General features: G+C 34.5%; 1 protein-coding gene across 5 annotated transcripts in view; it reads right to left on the bottom strand.

Annotated features, from left to right (window-relative positions):
- Positions 1 to 25,214, bottom strand: part of LOC148621970 (protein mono-ADP-ribosyltransferase PARP14-like) — a 37,911-nt gene that overhangs the window by 5,527 nt on the left and 7,170 nt on the right. Inside the window, exons 4-20 of one of the 5 annotated variants that reach the window (XM_088571391.1) lie at positions 23,389 to 23,610; positions 21,352 to 22,953; positions 20,575 to 20,687; positions 19,621 to 19,842; positions 19,112 to 19,315; positions 17,005 to 17,062; positions 15,465 to 15,550; positions 13,935 to 14,186; positions 13,478 to 13,699; positions 13,134 to 13,245; positions 12,595 to 12,699; positions 11,362 to 11,430; positions 9,489 to 9,671; positions 8,136 to 8,321; positions 5,378 to 5,556; positions 3,985 to 4,191; positions 2,610 to 2,826 (exon numbers count right to left, since the gene is read on the bottom strand). In XM_088571391.1, the coding sequence (XP_088427517.1) occupies positions 2,610 to 2,826; positions 3,985 to 4,191; positions 5,378 to 5,556; positions 8,136 to 8,321; positions 9,489 to 9,671; positions 11,362 to 11,430; positions 12,595 to 12,699; positions 13,134 to 13,245; positions 13,478 to 13,699; positions 13,935 to 14,186; positions 15,465 to 15,550; positions 17,005 to 17,062; positions 19,112 to 19,315; positions 19,621 to 19,842; positions 20,575 to 20,687; positions 21,352 to 22,953; positions 23,389 to 23,610 (4,239 nt within the window). The remainder of the gene's footprint in view (positions 1 to 2,609; positions 2,827 to 3,984; positions 4,192 to 5,377; positions 5,557 to 8,135; positions 8,322 to 9,488; positions 9,672 to 11,361; positions 11,431 to 12,594; positions 12,700 to 13,133; positions 13,246 to 13,477; positions 13,700 to 13,934; positions 14,187 to 15,464; positions 15,551 to 17,004; positions 17,063 to 19,111; positions 19,316 to 19,620; positions 19,843 to 20,574; positions 20,688 to 21,351; positions 22,954 to 23,388; positions 23,611 to 25,214) is intronic. The other 4 variants (XM_088571392.1, XM_088571393.1, XM_088571394.1 and 1 more) reach the window with 4 other exon arrangements.

Genomic DNA, 25,214 nt, shown 5'->3' with positions numbered 1-25,214 from the left:
ATAGAGGTTTACGTACAAATATGACTATACATTTTCTTCAAGTAAAAGTTACAAATATGAATTATACTACTAGAAACATTTTACAGAACAAAAATTGGATGTAAAACAACAAAGTTATTAAATTTTGAAAAATGGGATTGTTATCATTAAATTATTCAATTGTGTATTTAGTTGCTTATTTGGCAACTAATTTGACAAGTTATATGAATATGACATAACTAATGCCATAATTAGTTCTGCCGTTTAAGATTTTGGCCTGTTTTTCCGTAGAACTTTGTTCAATTAAAGTTTGATATTGATTAGTATATATATATATATATATATATATATATATATATATGATTTGGTTTGGAAATGTTAAAAAATGCTAATATGTTAATGGAAAATCTTACGTTAACATATGATACACAAAAATACAAACAAAACAAATTGTTATTATCAAATTTACTATGGAAACGGCAGAAAATGATGCTTTGATCGGAGACTTTCTGCTTAAAATGTAGTGTAATAACAGAATTACCGAATTGATAAACTGTCAATAGTCAAATGGAAGAGTCAACTAGAGCAATGGTCAAAGAATAATCAAGGGAACCAAGGTTACAGCGGTAATCCAGGGACAAAGACCAGATATGGAAAACAGACCATAAAACGACCATAAAACTTCTGTATTTGTAAAAACATAACCCTGTTACTTTGTATGTATGATTTTAGTTACTTTATGTTCTTTGTTGTGTATGTCTGTTTTTCATGTCTGGTCTTTGTACCTGGATTCTTGCATAGTCCCCCACGGCATCCACAAGAACTTTAAAGTTATAATTCCAATTTATGGAACGTGATTCACGGTACCTGGGTCCTTCAGAAAGGAGATTCGTTTTCGATGATGGTTAAATCTCCGGTAACATCGTGACCAGAAGGACCATATTTGAATGGAGAGTTTTTGCAAGAACAGTCAGGTGGTTTAGCCTTGAAGTTCTCAATCTCGAGGGCCCCGTGGAGGTCCGGGTGTTAAAAGAATAGGCCTGCAGCAGCGCTAAGCTTGTCGTAAAAGGCGACTAAATAGTGCTCAGAACCCTAGCCGGGGGCTACTGGGATGTGTGCCCCAGGTGATGGAATGGGGTACCCCTGGCGTAGTACATGCTGGGGTTGTTATGCTATAATACGGAAAACCTGACCGCAAACCATAGTGGTGCACTGTGTTGGGAAAGATGCCACGTTCCTCGCACGTTAAAGAACCCTGCTGTGGTATTCTCCTGGAGTAGGAACCATAGGGCTCTGCCACAGGAGGCTAAATTGCCCGACCCTACCCACCTTTCCCTATTTCCAGTGGCAATCAAAATTTGTCGACCCCAGTGTCCTTGTGTCCCATCCCTTTTTCATTTCATCATCATTTCATGTTCATTTTGTCATCAATTTCATGTTCATCGTCTGAATATAGCTGAAATATTGCTGCTCGGACGTTAAACCCCAACAAACAAACAAACAATCAATCTCGATGTTCTGCTATAGCCTTTTATGATTGAAAATTTTGGATGCAATGGGTGAAGTATAGGAATATGAAATAATTGGTATGGATATGTCTTTGAAATATGGGGGAATGTTGTTGGTAACGTTTTTGTGATGGAGGATGTTAGCCAAGTTAATTGTATCTATACCTTTGTAGAGAAGAAATAGTGGAAGAAATGATCGTTTTTCTTCATCTTCACTTTTCACACAAACTCGTTTAAAGAGTCTGAGGAAACCTATATCCAACATGATGGCAACAAGTCTGTATAATGATGAGGTAGGGTCAGAAAAAGGAGTGTCAAGATTGGTTTTGTTGAGGGAAATGATTTTAATAGCATTTTTCTGACCTGAATCAGAATTTTGCTATAGGTAACAGTTTTTGAATTATTTTTAAACACTGTCTTCCGACTCCTATGTTCCGTCTTTGGTATAGACAGCCATATCTATTCATAGTTTAAAAATCACAAGTCATTTCGAACAGAATACACTAAAGAATCGGTTTGCTTATTTTCATTTAATGATAATGCTAATAGTTTTAGAGAAGATTTTCAAAGTTACACATGCAAAAAAAAGTTTAAAAAAATGTTTTTGAGGCCGTAACTCCTACATCAAATAAGGAATTGTTTTGAAAATTTTGGGAAAGGTCTGTTTCATGATGTAGAACCGTGCCAGAATTTTGCTAAATCCAACAACTTTTCAGTTATTTGCAAAAACACTGCCTTCTGACCCCCGTGTACTATTTTTACTAAGAGGTCATGTTATTTCATGGATCAAAAATCCAAACAGTCATTTTTGGTGGAATACCCTAAGGAACAATTATGCCAACTTTTATTGAATTCTGTAAAATGGTTTTACATGCGAAAAATGTCAAAAATAGTTTTTTTTTCAGGGGTCACAACCCCTACATCAGTTGGCAAATCGTTTTAAAAATCTCGGCATAGCTTCGTGGATTGATGCTGAACGATATGTTCCTGCCAGAATTTTGCAAATGGCAACGGTTTCTGAATTATTTGCAAACAATGCCTTCAGACTCCTATGTTCTATTTTTAATAACAGCAGTTATGTATCCACCCATTAAAATAACAAAAACATGGTGAGAGTGATACCTTGTACTTTTTCTCTTCTGATAACGTCTACTTTGTTACTTTTGTCCTTCTTTAAATATTCTGTCATATCCTTCAATACAATGACATATTCTTCTCCTTGGTCATCCTTAAACTCCACTTCAGTACGCCCTGATTCTCCCTTGTAAGCTGTTTCCAGATACATATTTATCATATCTGGGTAAGGGATCAGTTCTGGTAAACCAGTTGGACCAATATCCTATACATTAAAAAAACATACGATTAAGTAAACATTTGTATTAAATTCATATTTAGACAGGGAAACCATTTCTCATAGTTTGCAACCTCTTGATTTTTATGCATAGTGTCCGTTCATTCCAAAATAACGATACTTACACCATGACAGTATTGCCATCATGCTAGTTTTAAAAAGTATCCGACACTTTTTACAAGCACAACGATACTTTATAAAAGCATCGTGATTCTTAACAAGTACTATCTTTAAAAAAAGGTAGCCGACGCATTTTCTTAATTTGTCAGTATATTTGCTTAAATACTAAATACGATAATGCAAAAGATAATGATACTACTTTACACCATTAATAATTAAACATGTATTAAGATTCCCGAGATATTAACTGCCATTGAAACCCCTTTATAACAAAACTGGCATAATAAGAAATTATATATTTTAGATTTTAAACTGTGTGATCATGTTTCAATGAATAATTTAAACGGTTCAACAAGTAAACTATTTACAATTATCCTATGTATGAAATTCAAAGACTGCTTTCTGGAAAAAAGTCCCACATGGACCCTTGAATTTCACGGTTTCCATCACTTTTATCCATTGAAATACGAGGTTGTAAGCTCAATACATTACGTAGCCATAGTTAGGAATCATGATTGTCCCGTGATGCCGAAGCGAACGAAATACCGACGGCGTTGGAGCAAAGAATCACGATGCAATTGAAAAGACAAAGCATCACAATGGAAGTTAAAGCACCACGGCTGAAGTCAACGATCTTAAAGCATCGTGATGCTTGGAAATACATCATGACATTATCGCAACGTTTTTAATAAGTATCATGATACTTGTCAATTGCTTTGTGATACTTGTTAAAGCGTAACCTCTCATTTGCAGCATTAGAACAAAAAACAGCGAGATAGGAAGCTGGATTTAGCACCGACAAATCCCATGTTTATAATAAGAAATGAAGATTCAGTATTTTAGGTTATAGAATTTTGTGAAATGGCATATTATTGGTAAAAATGTATGATCATATATAGTTCGTGACCAGAGGTCTGACTACTGAGCTGGTGAATACCCTTTGAAACCTCTGGTTCAACAGTTGAGTATTGTCCCAATGAACAAAGTCAAATATAACGACGATATTTTGTATGTTGTTTCACTGACCTTGAGAAACCACTGTACTTGTTCTCGTATAATGGCGGCCTCTGCTTTACAATGTCTAACGTGAGCAAACTTCCTCATTGCATCAATAATGCTTTGCTTTGCACTCACTACAACATCTGATACACCTTCTAGTGTTACTTCACCACTTGTTGTGTCTATGGTCAGTACAACTGGATGAATATCACTTATTGAGAGTAAATGGGCAATCTGTAATTAGATTTACAAAATACATATATTTTACAATAATGTTACAACAGCTGATTTGAACAATAAAAAACTAACGAAGTTTTAAAGTGGTTTTAGTAAGAGTAATCAAGGGAACCAAGATTCTAGCGGAAATAAAAAGAACGTGTTCCATGGACAAAGATCAGACATAGGAAACAGACAAACACAACATAGAACATAAAATAACAAAAAATAATACGTACACCCCCTAGCTTGTCATACAAAGTCAACGATCAGACATAGGAAACAGACAAACACAACATGGAACATAAAATAACAAAAAATAATACGTACACCCCCGAGCTTGTCATACAAAGTCAACTCCAGGTTAGACGAAAGAAGAAAGAAAAACTATGATGAGTGAGTCATGTTGTTGTAGTGAAAATGACGCATATTAACTCATTGCATATAATTCACATTGGTATATATGCATTACATGTGTTTTTTCGGGGTTTTGTATTACTGATTTGATTTGAGTGCAGTAACAAACTAAAAACTCTATATTTTATAAAAAAAAATGCTTTCCTCACAGTTGAATCTATTCAATTATTATCAAAATACTTGTGATAAAATACATGCAAGACATAGTTTACTTCCGATAAAAAAAAATTATCAAGTTTTTATTAGTGTCATTTAATTTATTGGAAGAGTAATCAAGGGAACCAAGGTTATAGTGGTAATTAAAAGAATGTAAAGACCAGACATGTAAAACAGACATATGCAACAAAGAACATGAAGTAACTAAAATCATACATACAACGTAACCAAAGCAAATGGGCAACTCGGAGTCCACTAAAAACTGGGATCATAGACCAGGTGCACCGGTAGGGTAAGCGTCCTCTACTTTTCTAGAAACACACGCCGAGTTGCTCATAAAAAAGTCAAGTCCGGGATAGACAAACGAGGAAAAGTAAACTATGACACGTTGAATAAATCAGTTTTCATGGTGCAGATTGATACATCGTAACGATCCACGAGTTCATGATGACGACCATAAAACTTCTGTAGTGATGACTTCAATCTTGTAGCAACATAACGCTGTTCCAGAAGCCTATTTGTTAGAGTTCTAGTGCGATACAAAAAGTCTGCGTAGTTTCGGCAAGCTCTGGCATAACGTATGAGTTGTGATATGAACTAGGACGAAATGTGATTTATTAAGACTTGCTACCTCGTTTTCGTTGGTTTCTTTGAGCATTGAGTCACGATGAATGTCAGTCTTGTATCTCCTGTTGACAGCATCATCAAGCATTCTTTTTGCTCTTGTCAAATCATCCCATGGCATATAGTAAATGGTGAATGGCACTGATACTTCATACTTAACCTGTGATTTGATAACTTTCTGAATGACTGTAAATAAAAGCGATACTTTGCATTGTAAGTAAATAAGATAATGTCAAATCACGTTCCCGTTCAGAAATGAAATGTAGTTGAGTGAGAAACACCAAATTTGAATTTGTCCTCAAATAAAAACAATGAATCGATAAATTGTAAGCATCATCCTGATTTCTATAATTTGTCTTATATCAACAACAAAAAATTACCGAAGCGTTAGCGGAGGGATAATTCAAATATGTCAAAATAAAATAATAATAATAATAACAATAATAATAAAAACATGACCCAGATGAAAAAGACGATCTACGAACACAATGTAAAGAACCAAAACAACAAGAGGCTCCCAGGAACCTGAATCGCTAAATGGTAAAATGTTTGCCTTTCAAGGGCAAGAATAAGCTGCCAGTCAATTTTGACTCAAAACGTTCTTTTGGCAGGCCTTATCATAAGGACTATTTCAGCAATAGAAAGTTTCTTTCTATCTATCATAGTTTTCAAGATTTTGGCTGAAAACTGTAAAAAAAAAACCCACTTTTTTACCTTTCAAGGACAATATTCTACCAGGGAGTCGTCCGATAACTTTGATCAATGCAGACTTTTGTGTGCCTTAGAATTAGGATCATTTTAGCAATTGAAAAAAACGGCTAATCCTAACGGTTTTGGAGAACTTTTGACTGACCCCTTTGTTCTATTTTTGTAACAGCGGCCATGTTTTCAACGGATCAACATCCCCCACATAAGACCTATGCAGAATACCGCAGGAATATTCATACCAAGTTTGGTTCTAATTGATCTGGTAGTTTCAGAAGAAAAGACTTTTTGAAAGTAATAACGTTAAAAATAGCCCAAAAAACGAGAAGGGCCTTACCTCAAACATGGCTGAACTAATTTACACTAAAATGTGACGACAACTAGATCTTATCATTCTGAACACTTATACCCCGTCATAATTTAGCTAAACCTAACGATTTCGGAGATATATGGGAAAACGTCTGTCCGACTCTTATGTTCCAGTTTTAATAACAGAGGACATGTTTTTTGACATAGAAAAAAACGTTATATGCAGAATACACAAAGGAACATTCACACCAAGTTTGCTTCTAATTGTTCAGAAGAGAAGGTTTATAGAAGAATATTTAAAAAAAACCCTTAACGACGACGACGACGGACGCCCAATGATTGCAATAGCTCACATGGCCTTAAGCCAGGTGAACAAAAAATATATTGCACATAAAAATGATGATAAGGGAAACTAGACATCACACAAAAAACATAAGCACTATCATTATGAAAAAAACCGCGAGTGATATCGGGTGCTCCGGTAGGGTAACATGTCCTGCTCCACCAGCGGCACCCGTTATATTGCAAATGAGTATAATCCGGAAATAATATAGCAACATTAATGCAGTTCCGTGACATGTATCAAACTATATTCACACTAGGGCGAAATCAATCATTTCAACTAAGTATCATGACGTAAAACATAGTAAATTACTTAGATAGAGTGAAAAAAATATCCGAAATTGACAAAATTAAATTAAGGTAATAAAATAACGTCATTGTAAATTATTTTTTTACAGCGCTGAAATTGGATTTTAATATCAAAAAGCAATATACCATGCGATAAAATTTTGCCCAAAATTCGCTTGAAGATTTCAAAAGAAATGAAATGGTTCTCTCTCAACGAACTAACGAACTAACAGGATAGCCTTTCCACAAAATAGATATAAAGAGATTCATTCTAGCTGGACCTGAGTGTGGATGAGTAATCAAGGGAACCAAAATTCTAGCGGAAATCAAAAGAATGTTATCCAGGGACAAAGACCAGACATGAAAAACAGTCAAACACTACAAAGAACATAAAGTAATTAAAATAATACATGCAAAGTAACACATGTAAATGAGCAACTCGAACTCCACTAAAACTGAGAGCACGGACCAGGTGCACCGGTAGGGTAAGCGACTTCTGCTTTATTAGAAACACCCGCCGAGCTGCTCATAAAAAATCCAGTCCAGGGTAGACGAAAGAGGAAGGGAAAACTATGACACGTTGAATTAATCAGTTTTCATGGCCCAGATGGATACATCGTAACAATCCACGAATTCATGAAGACGACCATTAAACTTCTGTAGTGATGACTTCAATCTTATAGCAACATAACCCTGTTCCAGAAGCCTAATTGTAAGAATTCTAGCGCGATACAAAAAGTCTGCGTACTTACGGTAAGCTCTGGCATAATGTATGAGTTGTGATATGCAAATTCCATACGCAGGTGCTGAAGGGATGCTGCCACAGATTATATTTGTGTTCGAATATAGTACATATTTTCAAAACATTTTATTTTAAATATGTATAGATAAAACTAAAAATAAAATGCGTTTTGAAAATGCGAAGACATGGCATTAATACAAATTGGCTATTGAGCACTGTTGATTTTAACAGGATTTATACCTTATATCTATGTTAGATGTACCTCCGCAGATATAGACATTCAAACTTGGATGTTACTGAGAGTGAATATACACGAGAGTTCGTGACAATAACTTGTGTTTTGTAGTCGGTTCTTCAATTTCACGTATATTTGTGCTACCTTTTGATCGAGCAGCAGCTGAATGTCCACCAGAACGAACACCTTTTAGCATATTTTTAACCATTTTATCTTGGAATATGACCAGATAAACCTGTTGAAGATGAACTGGTTTCCTTTCAGAGACAAATTCTAAAAGAGCTTCCATTATTGTCTGTCCCATCTGTTCTTCAGCACTGCCTGCATAACCTAAATTTGAAAACGGCGACTTATAAATCGTTTCATCCTATTATTAGGTTGGTGTCCAATTTCTGCATTTAATATCCTATATATTCAATAGTAGATCAATTTCAATTCAGCCGTTAACATAATGGGACACATTGTATATACTTCTAGACATTACTTACCCCCACCCCCATTCTTGCATTGACGATATAGAAAAAAACATTTTTGCATTAGCAATATATAATATGAATTAGAAATATAAATGTATATATCTCTTTATGATGACATGCTTTGTGTATTGTTAATAAAATATCAAAAAGGTAGATCATTCCTAATTTTTTTGTGTATATATTTTCGTTTTTTTTAAAAGATGACTTGCGTCATCATGAACTCGTGGATCGTTATGGTGTATCCATCAGCACCATGAAAACAGATTTATTCAACAGGTCATAGTTTTCCTTTCCTCGTTTGTCTACCTCGGACTTGACTCTTTATGAGCAACTCGGCGGGTATTTCTAGAAAAGCAGAGGACGCTTACCCTACCGGTGCACCTGGTCCATGCTCCTAGTTTTTAGTGGAGTCCGAGTTGCTCATTTACTTTTGTTGCTTTGTATGTATGGTTTTGGTTACTTTATGTTCTTTGTTGTGTATGTCTGTTTTCCATGTCTGGTCTTTGTCCCTGGATTACATTCTTTTGATTACCGCTATAACCTTGGTTCCCTTGATTACTATTGCATGAACATTCTGAAATTTTCGTAAAATGTACAAAAATAACCAACTTGGACACAAAACTTTTTTCCAATTAATAAAGTCTTAAAGAAGGCAATTTTACATGTAACCTGTGGAAAATTTTCACTGTTTCAGGAACTATTGAAAAAATGGTGTGTATAAATTTAAAAAAAAAATGAAATAAGATGAATTTCTTTCATATTTTAAAAAGGAAAATTAATGGTCCCCAAACTAATTATCTCATCTTATAAAGAATTTCCCCGCAAAGTATCTCCCATTGAAAGAGGCGTTTTACAATTCATGTTTGTAATTTTACCATACACATTTCTATGTCAAAAACAATTTTGAAATAATTTAAATATTGTTTTTACATCCCTTTACCCGCTATGAGTAAATGAAAAATATATACGTCCGTATGATTTTGCAAGATGACAGAAAATAATGTTTTCCATGCTCAAATACCTGTTCCTAGAGCAGGAAAAGCCATTGAAACAAACTTTTTGTATTCTGCTTTTTTCAGGGCCTCCTTAATGACTTTCTTCCATCCATTCGAACTGTTTTTTGTTGTGATATGTATAATGTGTTTACAGTTGGATAAACCACAAGAAGATGTACGAGCAACACCAAATTTTTTCATGTCACCCTCTGCAAATAAACAAAGAAATCTTTACCCATGTAAAGCAAATATTAGGGATTAAAATAACATTAAACAAACAAACAAACAAACAAACAAACAAAAAACAAAAAAAAAAAAAAAACATGTCAACGGTAGAAATTCATTTCCAATAGTCCGGTATTTGACAATATTTGAAAAGCAGGAAGATTTCTATCTACAAAACTGCTCTAACTGGCTGTCTTTAGTTAAAAGCAGGTTAAAAATATCATATTTCTTAGAACAAAAACTAAAAAGGAGAAAATTATTAAGAATTAAGACACAATTTTAACATTTGGTCAAGTCCTTTATTCCAATAAAGGTGTGATCATTTCTGACTCTTTTCTGTCGGGCGACTAACAAAGTACTAGCAAATTAATGTTACAATAAGGGCATTCATTGTAACGTCAAAAATCCAAAATTGTTTGGGCTGATTTCCAAAACCCAGGGGAAATGTGAGTTATAAGGAGATTTAAAAAAATACGAACTGTCATGAAAACAAACAAAAAACACTCTATAACCCGACAAACAAAAATTTATCAAATAAACAAACAAACAGACACTGAAAAATATACTGGAAAAAGATTCGAACTGAAACCTACCTTTTATAATGACACTAGATGTTGTCGGTTGGAAACTACTTAGTCCAGTTGTAGTAATAAGCTTTTAAACTACATTTCAAATTAACACTGATACGTTTAACATTTAAAATAACCGCTTGATTATGATTCATTAAAACAAACCTCCCGGACAGTGATTCTAAATATGTGCAATAACCTTTTTTTTAAACTCGTGCGATTATATAAACGTACTTTCATCCCGATTTGAAAGGAAACGAGATCAAATGACTTGTTGTATCCCAAACTAGTACCAAATATATCGTTATTTTTTTTTTTATAAAAAAGTACTTGAAACATTGACAGATGGCAGAGTTGGTCTTTTCACTTTTTGTCTGTATAGATTCCATGTAATTTGTGCATGTGTAGGACTGAATACTGAATGTTTGATATTGAATAACACAGTTATATGAACGTTACGTTTTTTCTAGCACACAGAATATTGTTTTATTTTCCGGTGTATATATATATATATATTAGGCAGAATGATGGTAGTGATTGATTGATTGATTGTTGGGGTTTAACGTCCGAGCAGCAATATTTTAGCTATATTCTGACGATGAACATGAAATTGAAGATAAAATGAACATGAAATAAAAAAAGGGATGGGACACACGGGCAATAGGGTCGAAAAATTTTGATTGCCACTAGAAAACGGGAGGAATGGGTAAGGTCGGGCGATTTAGTCTCCTGTGGCGGAGAGCAAAGGTTCCTACTCCTATCGAATACCACAGCAGGGTTCTTTAACGTGCGAGTAACGTGACATCTTTCCCAACACGGTGCACCACTATGGTTTGCGGTCAGGTTTTCCGTATTATAGCCTGACAACCCCAGCATGTAACACGCCAGGGGTACCCCATTCCACCTCCTGGGGCAGACATCCCAGTTGCTCTGTGGGCCGAGCGCCTAGCTCCTGGCTAGGTTTCTGAGCACTATTTAGTCGCCTTTTACGACAAGCTTACTGATATATTCTATGACCATTTTCTATATAAAATGGCACTGTGGGAAAAGGTTTTCGCTTAAGATTTTTGTATATTGGAGATTATCAAGGAACTTGGTATCTTACTTTTCTTTGAACATTCATCGTCTAGCTTTTTAGGATCACATTTATTTCTGATGGCTTGAGATAAAGCACCTGAAAATAAATGGTTGTTGATAACATTTAACATGATTATTATATTCAAAATAAATAAAGGCAGTTGTATGATATTTGTAATCGACAACATTTTTACAACTTAATGAACATAACAAAACAGAAAATGGGGCAAAAATGTAATAACTATTTCTATAGTATGCGTCGCCAGTTTTTCTTCTTGTCGTTTAAAGTCCCCGACAAAGGCCGTGATGCCGAAAGATATGGCCTCAGTTTTTTTGTTTTATAAAGTTTTATTTTTACATGATAAATATTTTGGTTCTTTTTTAATGTACCTAATGTTCACTCTTTATTACTCAACTTTATGCTCGAGTAAACCACTTCACAATTTACACAACTTTTTGTTAATATCCCACAAATCAACAGCAGGGGAAAATTTATATTTTAAATTTCATGAAAAAATGATTCGATTTATTTCGTACAGTCGACTTTCCGTCTTTTTGTCGTGACATCGGTTCTGCTCAGAGAATATTTTTCAAAAATATATATTTAATATTATTCAAGATCTTGTGGATTCACATCATTCAAGCTTTAAACTTACAGTATGGTTTTAGTTTCGAGAGCAATATTATGAAATGTACGGACTCAGGGGATGCTTCTTAAAAGCAAGAGACTCTTACTACATCTTTGAACCTGATGTATGCATTCAGTTTTTGATACTTCTACTTTGGTATTTTTCAAATGAGTAAATTTCATAACCAATACAATGACTATTGGTACAGTTTGACTTTTTGGCCAAAGATGACATAGAATCTCAACTAGAATAGAAGTAAGGACCTTCAAGAATTCTCGTAGATATAAGTGTAAGAAGTTGGTTTATAAAAGGTTTGCGTTTCAAATTTTGAACTGGACGCCATTTATGACAAAAACAAATGTTTAGACAGACTATCAAAGGGACAACAATGGGAACTAAGCTCCTTATCTCAATATTTCGGACGATAAAAGGATATTGAAATAGACATAAAGACGCAAAAACACTATAAATACAATTTAATATATCTGCCTTCTCCTTTATGATATTTCAGCTATCGTTTACCTTTAACCTAAGTTGACCAAAGAGAATCAAACAAACAGAACTAAATTATATATTTATTACATGTATAGAAAAAATAAACTAATGACATTCAACCCCTCTATAATATATACCATTAAAGTCAAAGTCATCACCACAGCCATTAACTATTGCGTCACAATTCTTTGATAGAATGTCCCCTTGTTCTACTGTCAACTTGACATCACCAACTTTGAATTCTGAAAGAATATTCCATGTAAAATCCTAAACAATGTTATAACTGGACAGCCGTTGTAATCATAAAGAATATTTTATAATCATATTTCATATCAAAATGCAGATTTATTTCTGTGTCTTTACCTAGCGAACATTACCAAACAATGTTTTCAATGTTCATGTTTAGATTTCTTCACGGCATGTTTACAAATTCAAACGAGTGTTGAAGCAGTTTGAAATTCTAAAAGATTCTGGAAATAAGTGTGATCAAGATATTAGGGAAAATAGATATCACTTTATATTACTGCTTATTATTGAGTTTATAAAGGTAGTATAGAATACGACACGGTTAGTTGTCATGGTTGTTAGCACGAAAAATCCTTATAATAACTGGCCGGTTAGCATATTTATTATTGAGAATCTAGAACTGCGATATGTGTGTCACTGACAAACTTACCCCGATCACTGATGACTCTAGGTATGAATTTACCACATTCAACAGCAGAAGACTTTGAAGGAACTGTTATTACCTGCATAGGAGCCATTCTTTTTTCCTCAGCTTCAAAAGCCTGGGTTTATAGTAAGTTTTAAAGATACAAAATGAAATATACTCTTGGAAAATACATAAAACAACATGTTAAGGTCGGTCCAAAACCACAGGAACTGCAATTAACAAAACTGTACATACAGCATGATAAATAAATGTCATTTTGCGACAATGGGATTTTGACGTAAACTGAATGCTCGAAAAGTAGACTAACGAAATAGAAGTAAAACTCGGTCTAAAAGCCCAAAGCTAACCTTAATAGATTTGTCGTCTTCGTCGTGAAGTATAAATGTGACATTTGTCAATTTGCTCCCTTTGCAATTGATAGCGAACTTTTCCACCATTTTGTACATATAGTTTGCAACAAGATCGTTTGGATATCCAATCTTTCCTGTCCCCATAGCGGGAATACCTATTGATGTACATCCATTCTTCTCAGCTGTCTCCAAACACTTGTACACGAACCTACAGATTTGCTGAAATATTACACATAAATTGAAGCAAAACAAAATTTTCAATCACATAATAAAAGAGGAATTAACTTAAACTATTTTTTCTGATTATGTGGGTTTGTAAATATACACAGCCAGTTCCTGTGACATATTCGAGTGCACGCAACACAACAATCTAAATATATTAAGTAGTATTTGCAATATTTACATAACAGGTAAACAATGTTGAACAATTGACTCTTTAACATTAAAGCCATACTTTATCATCAACGTTAGCAATATTTTTTTCTTTATTCCAAGAATCTAATGATGTCAAATAGATAAATTTGCATGGCCCAGAGGGGTGTGACAGTTTGACAGCAGCAAATTCTCCACTCGATACCCCATTAGGATGTTGGTTGGCAATGTCTTGTTGAATTCCTTGACCTAGGCCTTTCATCAATGATGTTCCTGCTCCGCCAGCTCTCTCTAGGTTTAAATCCTTGGGGACTGCAGACACTAGAACCTCAAGCTAGAGAGAAATATATTTTACTGAACTATCAACACTTGTCTTGCACTGCACTTCCAAAAAGCCACCATCACAAAATTATAATCAGTATACAATAGCATTAAAACCAATGATTTTTTAATGCTTTATACTTCTGTTTCCCATACTCAGTTAAAACAACCTCAAAAACATTATACATCGTTGTTAATAAAAAAAAAAGACGGTACACCTGAATACATATTTGCTGACGTAATGAACAAACTTAAATTGAAAGAAAAACGAAAACTTAGATCATATAATAAATGCCGGTTTTATTTTCAGTACTTGGTAGCGATTCCTTGAACTTAGTAAAAACGATTCAAAATCATTTTTCAAACATATCGACAACATATTTGTCCAGTGGTTTTCAATAGATAACGTATTATTGTTAATAAATCCCAGTTTCGGGGATTTTTTTACATTATATCTAGCCCAAATACCTGAGATAAAGGAAACTACAGACACTGTGAAGTCTGCCTCATACCTTGACCTACATTTAGAGAAAACTATTGACCAAACTATACGACAAACGCGATGCCTTGGGCCAAATTGTCACATTTCCTTTCATCTGTGGCAACATCCCTTCAGCAACCGCGTATGAAGTTTTCATACCATAACGCATATGTTAAGCTAGAGCTACCGTAACTACGCAGACTTTTTGTACCGCGCTAGACTTATAATTAGGCTTCTGAAACAAGGTTGTGTTACTACAAAATTGAAATCATCACAACAGAAGTTTTATAGTCGTTATCATGAATTCGTGGATTGTTACGGTGTATCTATCTGCATCAATGAGAACCGATTTGTCCAACGTGTCGTGGTTTTCCTTTCCTCTTTCGTCCATCCCAGACTTTTTATTAACAAATCAGATGTTTCTAGAAAAGCACATACTGGTACAGGTAGTCCATGCTCTTAGTTTTTAGTGGAGTCCGAGTTGCTCATTTACTTTTGTTGCTTTGTACGTATCATTTTGGTTATCTACTGTTTTTCTTGTGTGTGTCTGCTTTCCATGTCTGGTTTTTTGTCTCTGGATTACATTTTTTTTATTTCTGCTAAAATCGTGATTCCCTTGGTTATTCCTCCATCATACAAAACATTATTCATAAAGTAGATTAGAAAATGAATTATAAGTAATATATTTTGGATTATTTTAATATATTTTTTATCTTTAATACGTGGTAAGTATTGATAACTTAAAAAATATTCTTGCCTCAAGTATATTTAAAGGCTTCTCTATTTCTATACAATATACCGAGGACCCACCTTTTGCTTTCCAAGATCTCCTTTCACTAGTTTAACAGTAATGTTATTTTTGTGGTATGGCCCACTACCTTGTCTGGCTCCTGAAACTCGAAATTATGTGATCAAATGGTTAATATCAATCCGCCAATCACAGACTTTACATTACATGTTGAAAATATCTATAAATTATGAAGAAAATCTATATAATACTAGTTAATAGGATAATCAATTGGTTATCGTGAACAATCTATATATATATATAATCTATATATATATATATGTCAATAAAAATCCAATAAAAATCCAACACGATCAGATTTTCACGATATATTTATGTATTCACATCACTAGCGCTTTCATGGCTGCTGCCAATCTTCAGGTGACATTACTTAACGAGAACGTAGTTAATGGTAACGTTATACATATAGTGACGTTATAATAGTATAATGGGGGTTAAATATTAACGTCAAAAATGTTAAAATAACAGAAAGAAATAAGATGACATGAAAAATGTTAACGTCCGTTCAATTTCGATTTAAATTTAATAATAAACATCATTTCTTTATTTTTTATTGACAGATATATACATCTGTATACAAATTATCATTTTGTCACACACACACACACACACACATATATATATATATGCGAAACGAATGCCTGCGCATGTTTACGAGTTATTAAGGTTTTTGTACTGCCGACGAGGTAAATACGATTGCTTGCGAATGATTAAGAATTGATGATGCGTGAGGATTCGTAAGAAAGATACGTGTACGTGAAGAGGTATTAAGGGATTTTATACATCAGATATATCCCGAAGAACCTGAGAAAAAGATACTACGGACACTATAAAGTCAGCCGTATATCTTAGACTACTATTATTGACCGATGGAAACAAAAAAAAAAACACTCATGACCATGTTATACGACAAATGCGATGCATTTTCGTATCGTGAACTGAACTTTTATCTGCGGCAATTCCCTTCAGCATCTAGGTATGGGTATTTAATAGCACAACTCAAACGTTAAAAAAGAGTTTGCCAAATCTACTCGGACTACATATATCATACTAATCTTCTTACAAGTAGGCTTCTTGAACAGAATTATATATTACTACACAATTAAAGTCGCAAATACAAAAGTTTTATAGCTTTCATCACGCACTCGTGGATTGTTATGGTGTATCCATCTGAACCATTAAAACCGATTTGTTCATCGTATCATAGTTTTCCATTCCTCTTACACCTATCCCGGACGTGACATTTCATAACCAACAGGGTGGATGTTTCTGTAAAAGCAGAGGACGCCTACCCTAGTCCATGTTTCCACTACACTTAGAAATCGATGGTAAAGGAAAACTATTGACCAAATATTGTGCATATAATTGCAACTATCACGAATAATACAGACAGCATTGCTACATGCTGTGGTGCTGCAATGAATACCAAGGGACGGTGCCTCAGGACATGTAGCTGTATGAGGTTTACATTGGTCCGTTTAAGGAACAATTTATTACGATAAAGTAAAACAATAATCACAATTATACGCATGTTAAATTTACCATCAGTGCGTGGAAGATAACCAGGATTCAGCTGCCTTAATTCTTCTTCCTCAAAAGCCTGTTAAAATATTTTCTCTGAGAAAAATCTAATATATATATATAAATCCTGAAGTAGGCATATAATGCCAAGAGTTTGTAGTGAAATTTCAAAAAACAGTATATTTATTTCAAAAGTAACACGTTTTCGATAAAAAATTTAGCAAATTATCCAAAACAATATTTTTTTTATTTGACTGTTCTATAAGCTTAATGAGGCTGGTATTACACTACTCGGTACTACTTTAAAGGCTTAAAATAGATGTATACTTAACGAGACAAGAGGCTCCCAAGGGCCTGAATCGCTCACCTGGTTAAAGTTTGTCTTTCAAGGGCATTAAATTTAACAAGGAGTTGTCCAGCAATTTTGACTCAAAAAGACTTTGGCAGGACTATCATAAGGATCATTTCAGCCATTGAAAGTTTTTTTCTATCGATTATAGTTTTCAAGATATTGGCTAAAAACTCTAAAAATTCATCTTTCATGGCAATAACTCTTCCAAGGAGTCACCTGACAACTTTGATCCCTAAAGACTTTTAAAGGCCTTATAATAAGGGTCATTTCAGCTATAGAAATAATTTTGCGAAACCTAAAGGTTTGGAGATGTATGCAAAAAACACACAGTCTGACCCCTTTGTTCTATTTTTAGTAACGACAACCATATTTTTTCGACAGATCAAAAATCCCCATATCAGTTTTATGCACAATATCCCAAAAGAACATTTATATCAAGTTGGGTTCCAATTGGTCAAGTAGTGTCAGAGAGGAGATTTTAAGAAATAACATTAAAAATAGCAAAAAAAAAAAAAAAAACGTCGAAAAGGGAAGTAACTGCAACATGGCTTAAAAAATTAAAATAAAAATCTGACCACAGATAGATCTTATCATATTGAACACTTTTACCCCATGTCAGAATTTGGCTGCCCCGTGCAGGTCCGGGTGTTAAAAGAAAAGACCTGCAGCAGCGCTAAGCTTGTCGTAAAAGGCGAGTAAATAGTGCTCAGAACCCTAGCCGGGGGCTAGGGCGCTTTTCCCACAGAGCAACTGGGATGTGTGCCCCAGGCGGTGGAATGGGGTACCCCTGGCATGTTATATGCTGGGGTTGTCAGGCTATAATACGGAAAACCTGACCGCAAACCATAGTGGTGCACTGTGTTGGGAAAGATGCCACGTTCCTCGCACGTTAAAGAATCCTACTGTGGTATTCACCCGGAGTAGGAACCATAGGGCTCCGCCACAGGAGGCTAAATTGCCCGACCCTACCCACCTCTCTCTATTTCCAGTGGCAATCAAAATTTGTCGACCCCATTGTCCTTTTGTCCCATCCCTTTTTTCATTTCATCATCATTTCATGTTCATATCATCGTCTGAATATAGCTGAAATATTGCTGCTCGGACGTTAAACCCCAACAAACAAACAGAATGTGGCTAAACCTAACGGTTTTGGAGATATATGCGAAAAACTACTGTCTGACCTCTATATTCTATTTTTAGTAACGGCGGCCATGTTTTTCTACGAATCAAAGATCCCCACATCAGTTCTATGTAGGGTACCCCAAGAAACATTCATACCAAGTTGGGTTTTAATTGGTCAAGTAGTGTCAGAGGAGATGATTTTTGAAAGAAATAACATTTAAAATAACAAAAAACGTCGAAAAAAGGGCAATAGCTCCAACGGCTTTACAGATTAAAATGAAAATTTGACCACAAATAGATCTCATCATATTCAACACTTTTACCTCGTCAGAATTTGGCTAAACCTAATGGTTTTGGAGACATACGCGAAAAACTACTGTCTGACCCCTACGTTTTATTTTTAGTAATAGCGGCCATGTTTTTCAATGGACAAAACATCCCCACATCATTGTTATGCAGGATACCCCAAGGAACATTCATACCAAGTTTGGTAATAATTGGTCACTTGGTGTCAGAGGATAAGAGTTTTGAAAAATTGTAAACGATGATGAGGGACAACGACGACGACAGACGCCAAGTGATGGCAATAGCTCTCATGGCCTTTGGCAAGGTGAGCTAATAAAAAAGGAAATAGAGAATTTTTTTTTCGTATACCTTGACAGTATCATCATCATAAACCAGGAACTTTATGTCTTTTAGTGACGTATTTTGCCCATCAAACTGACTGACACATTCATACATCTTCCTGGCCACCAGATCCCTCGGGTAGTTAAGGTTACCTGTACCAAAAGCTGGAAACACTATAGACGTGTACTCCGTGGCTTGCTGAAGACAATTGTTTGCACAATTGATGATCCACTGTTAACAAAATCAATTTTACAAATACATTGTTAAAAATAAACGCATTACATAGCGTAACATGTAAACTGTAGAAACAAATTTGGTTAAAACAGTAACAAATGCTATGCCTGGCATATTCTCAATTGTTTGTTTGTTAAACAATGTGTAAATAACAATACAACCAATTTGCATAAAAATTCACAAGTATAGAACAACAGTTTACCATTAAGATAACAATAAAACCAACTCACAAACATATTTTACAAAATATTAGCACTAAATCCTGTATCAACATTTTCTGCAATTTTTAACATTGTACAAACCTTTTCACCACCTGAAGACCAGCTTGGTAACGCAGCAAGATAAACCTCCTGACATTGGAGGTTGTATCCCTTGACAACAGCGATGTCGCCATTTTGAATACCACCGGAGAAGTTAGATTTGATATCATCCAACAGCTGTTTGCCAGCACCTTTAACTAGACTATTGCCGACTGGTCCTGACATATCTAACTGACTATTAGTGGTACATACTATCACATCAGCCTTTGACAAAACAACGAAATCTTAGTTTTAGCTAAGATAAAAAATATGGTACGTACAAATAATTTCGTCGTCTTCAGTTCATAAAAAACAACGCACAATTACAGAAATGTAAGAGTAACAATAACAATAATTATGATAGTTATATCTACGGTAAGCAAAATAATAAAATTAGACAAAAAGGTGGGTAGTTGAATTATTTTGAAAACATTTCCCAAAAGTTTTTTTTTTCATAACAGATAACTGTATAACTGGTCATTTTTAAGTCGCTAATACTGTTAGCGACTTCTTACACTAGTAATTTCAGTACTTTATATTCGCTTATGATTTGCATAATTATACATTTATACTCCACATTATGCTGCAGATCTGTGCCGGAGATGTTTATTCAATGTTCAGTCATATCTTCAAAAACCAAAAAAAAAAGCGATGTTTTCAAAAACCAGACATGGAAAACAGACACACACAACAAAGAACATAAAAACAAACTAATACATATAAATACACAAAGGTGAATGAGCAACTCGGACTCCACTAAAAGCTGGGAACATGGTGCAAGTTCACCAGTAGGGTAAGCGTCCTCTGTTTTTCTAGAAACACCCACCGAGTTGCTCATAAAAAGTCAAGTCTAGAGTAGCCGAAATTGGAAAGGAAAACTATGACACGTTGAACAAATCGGTTAATATGGTGCACGAAAGGGTCTAGAAAAAACAGTCAACACTCAGACGTACATACCATCTGATGTGCAATATCTTTCTTCTTTACCAGAGTAATGGTTGTATTATTTTTATAAATTATTGATCCTGATTTCAAGGGCTTCCCTCTGTCCTCTTGACTAGCTTTGGAACCTGTTAAAAAGCAGATTTAGGCACATAAAATACTTGTTCACGTAAAATGGAGCATGTGCTTATCAACTGAGAACAGGGTTTAACTTCTATCTAATGATGTTGAACATTATTAGCCATCTATATGGTTATAGTATGAAGCCCTGTGTGACCACGTATTATTTGTCAATACTGACTTCACATGACAACAAACTTTAATTTTGGCAAAGTTATAGCCAAATAATATGTTAAAGTATTAGATTAAATCATGTAACCCGCAAGAAAAAAGGTCAACGGTAAGTCCCTAGAAACTTCTTCACTTGCTAGCCTCATCCACGCATAGATACGTTACACAAGCGCACTAACCCGCCGAATAACGATCTCTATTTCTAGTGTATTTACATGATTATAATGTAAAAACAAAACAAAAAACAAAACAAAAACAAAAAGCAAGAAGAAATTAACCAAAGGCTTATAAACTCTAAACATTAAATTGAATTGTTTCCTCTGTCAAGAATCCGTCATAAACTATCGTGTATTCAATACAAAACATACGATGACATGTCAATTCTAAGAAATTCGTGCTTCAAGTTGTATCTGTTTGGAAAAGCCTAAATTTATACAATTTATAATTTAAACAGATTTAAGATAAACTTTCACAGAAACTTTGAATAATGTATGGCTGTACCTCGTTTGAAGTTTTTAAAAGCTTGGTTATTGGCATAGTCCTCATCAGACTGTTCAGACCTTTCATGAAAAGCTGCTTGCTTTCCTGAGGACTGGCCTACAGTTATTACAGTCCTAGAATCTTCTTCTACAGGGTTAGTTATACTGTCAGACTTAGCCGTATCAGTAAACAGTAAATCTATCCCAGGTTTTGATATACTGTAGTTATCTGACTTGATTTTATTGATCTCTTTCTTTATTTCAGACCTTGCTGTATCTATTGCCTTCTTGGTACCCTTTACTTTGATTGGATTCCTATCATATTGAATTTCCATGTTCTCGTCACTATTGTCACATATAAGATTTGTGAACCAGTCAACATGGTGTAGTTTCAAAAATTTAAATATTGCATCATCATGTATTTTGACTTCTTCTTCATAGGCAGAGTTCCTAGTGATGAAAGCCTGGATTTCTCGCATTATTTTACTAGAAGCGTCTTTCATTGATGTAACAACAATTTTACCAGCCACTGAGTCATCAATGATAACATGACCCTTATATGATTCTTCTAAATAACTTTTCTTCTCAAACCATTCATTCAAAGTTATAACTGATTTACTGGCAGCATCCAAGACAACAAAACTTTCTACAACAGTTCTCTTGATCACATCAACAATTTGTTTTTCGTTATCGTGAACAGAACAAACCATCACACAACCATCAACAACTCTGAGTGCCAGTCTGATGTCTTGTTTGGCAGATTCTTCAACTACTAGTTGTGACACACTAGAACTTTTTAGTAGCTCACACTGACTGCTTGAAAGGGTATCCAGTTTGAAGACACTATAGCTGTTCTGGATTTCTAACACTTTTGCTTTTGCCTTTTGCGTGTCGTCTTGTACTCCGGTAAATTTTATTTTGCCACTTTCTTCATCTGCGTCATACGAAAGATCTTCTGATATCTCGCACAACTTTTCAAGTTCGTTTTCTGTTATCATCAAAACAACCTCTAATGGTTTAATGCTGATATATACAGTTTTGGTATCTTTTTTTCTCTTTTTGGTCTTCTCAATTTCTGATTGTTTTAATATAACTTCTTCATAAAAATTATCAACCACAGATGACTTGCCTACAAATACAAACTTCATAGATCTCGTTTCGTCAGGGGATATCACTTTCAGCGGTTCAGTTTTATACTTTTGTTTCAACGTATTCACTTCCCCAATCATAACATCTTTTATATCTCTGCTAATTTTCATCTCCCGTTTTTTAACATAAGTCTTTACAAAATCTCCCCACGCCGCCTGAACTGATCCCCTCCAAACCTTAACTTTTTGACGTGCATCTTTATCATTCGGTTGTACAGTACATTCAATATGGAGCTCATCCTTCAGAATCAAGCGAGCATGATGTTGTTCCAAGTGTTCATTACAAACTGATGGTATATCTATAAGAAATGACTTAATGTGGTCATCATTGACTGATAGTTTGTAAGGTACAGGAATAGAAACTGTGTGAAGACTTTTATCCCAGTAAGTACTATGGTGACAATTATACATCACAGATATTGTCACTTTACAACCACTGATTGTCACAGTTGACTTTTTCAATATCTTTGAGACATCTGCAACGGTATTGATTTATTATAATAATGTACATATCAAAATAATTTATAAAGTTATGTCATGAATTTCGAAATTTCTTTTCACAATGATTTCATGATCTATAAAAAAATAGGTAAGTATAAAAATGTCACCTTTCTAGTCTGAAATATGGCATGAATCTAAAGTTTGCACACTCGTAAATTCTTCCGGAAATGCAATGAGCAACTTGTAAGTGTCTTTGGAAAAAATAAGGATGCTTGGTCTTACCGTATGCATCAAGCTTTTGGCAAGCCTTCAAGTTCGTGATGCTCAATTTCTGTTCGTGTTGATATGTGCTTCTTGTTTTTTTGGGTTTTTTTTTTTCGTTTTCCGTGTGACTTTTAAGTTTTGTTGTCGCTCAGCTCCAAGTGATTTCCCTCTTACTGACTCATCATTAATGATGTTTAAGCAATTACCTGATTCATCCGTGAACTTAGCAGTAATGGCTCCATCGTTCGTTCCTGATACTCTACTAATTGCCACCTTCTGCTTCGTCAAATAGGTCTTGAAGACTTCAATTGTAAATTTTTCATTATCAGAGCTTGCAATAACGCTTCTTGGAGAATCTGTTTTAGTAAATAGTAGTGAAGAATTGGCTAATAGTTTCTTCTTACACCTGCTGGCTAAGTCTTCCAGATCTATGTCAAAGAATGTCTTGATTATTTTGCGGATAAATTACTAAAGATAATTCAAAGATAGAAAATCATGACAAAATAACTTGTCCTTTCTTGTTTTACAGCATGCTGCCAAAATGATATAATCAGAAAATAAAATTTATCAAGATATGAGGCTATGAAAATCGTTTTGGTAATAATTATTATGTATTTTTTTTTTAGTTTAAAGGGCAAAAAAGTGCAATCAGTCCATTATTTCTATTTTGTTTGAGTTATTGGCCATGGCAACCCTTTTAAAATAAAAACCCGTGCGAATAAAAATAAGGAAGACTTTTTTCAAGGTTTAAAGAACAATAAATCTTACAAAAACAATAGTTCAGAGACTTATTTCAAACTTGGTCGATTTCTATTAATGGTAATTACTTTTACGTGAATCCTATAAAATTCAGAAAGAAACGTAGGCCCGAGAGCACTAAGAATGTACGGATAAAAATATGAAATTTTTTTTTTAAGTTAAAAGGGTATTAAACATGGTTGAACAGCTCCTTAATTCGAATTTGTTCGAAACATTGATAGCAGCAACCTTAAGTAGTCTTGTGGAAACACATTAAGAAATGTAGAAAAATAATCAAGGGAACCAAGGTTATAGTTGTAATCAAAAGAATGTAATCCAGGGACAAAGACCAGACATAGAAAACAGACGTACACAAAAAGAACACGAAGTACTTAAAATATACATACACAATAACAAAAGCAAATGAGCAACTTGGACTCCACTAGAAACTGGGAGCATGGACCAGATGCATCGGTATGGTAAAGGAAAGGAAAACTATGACACGTTTAATAAATCAGTTTTCATGGCGCAGATGGATACACCATAACGAACCACGAGTTTATGATGACGACCATAAAACTTCTATAGTGATGACATTTAATCTTGCAGCAATATAACCCGGTTCCTGAAGCCTATTTGTTTGAATTCTAGCGTGATACAAAATGTTTGCGTAGTATCGGCAAGCAAGCTCTGGGATAACTTATGAGTTGTGATATGAACACTCCATACGCAGGTGCTGAATGGATGTCGCTACAGATTAAATGAAAGTTGACAATTCTGAATGAAAAGTCATCACGTTTGTCGAAAAGTTTGGTCAATAGTTTTCCCTTACCATCGATTTCTAAGTGTAGATCAAGATATGAGGCTGACTTCACAATGTCTGTAGTATCCTTTATCTCAAGTTATTTGGGGTAGATGTATCACTAGAAGTGAGAGTGCTTACAATGTTCAGACGGTTAGGTGGACTTACAGACTCACGCAAATGTTTATGTGGTGTATAATTTAAAATATATATTTCATGACATTTTTTAAGACTTCACTTTTGAAATTAGAGGTGCAAAATTTTCTTTTCAACTGTATTTTAGACTAGGTGAAGGATTTTCTACAAATTGTATTTAAACAATTCACATACAAAATAACATATTACTACAAATCCATATAAAAACCGAAAACAAGAAAAGTAATCATACACACACACACAAACTACAGCTTCTTTAAAAAACCGGGTTGACAACGGATGCTGCACAAAAGTTGCCATATCAGCGGCACAATGCATCGTATTACAATTTTAAAA

Source organism: Perna viridis, chromosome 3 (genome assembly GCF_037379345.1).
Source record: "Perna viridis isolate PV_CMFRI_1.1 ecotype Kerala chromosome 3, ASM3737934v1, whole genome shotgun sequence".
In the NCBI taxonomy this organism is placed as follows: Eukaryota; Metazoa; Mollusca; class Bivalvia; order Mytilida; family Mytilidae; genus Perna; species Perna viridis.
Note: the sequence above shows the minus strand (reverse complement) of the source record. Positions and strands in the feature narration are given on the sequence as shown.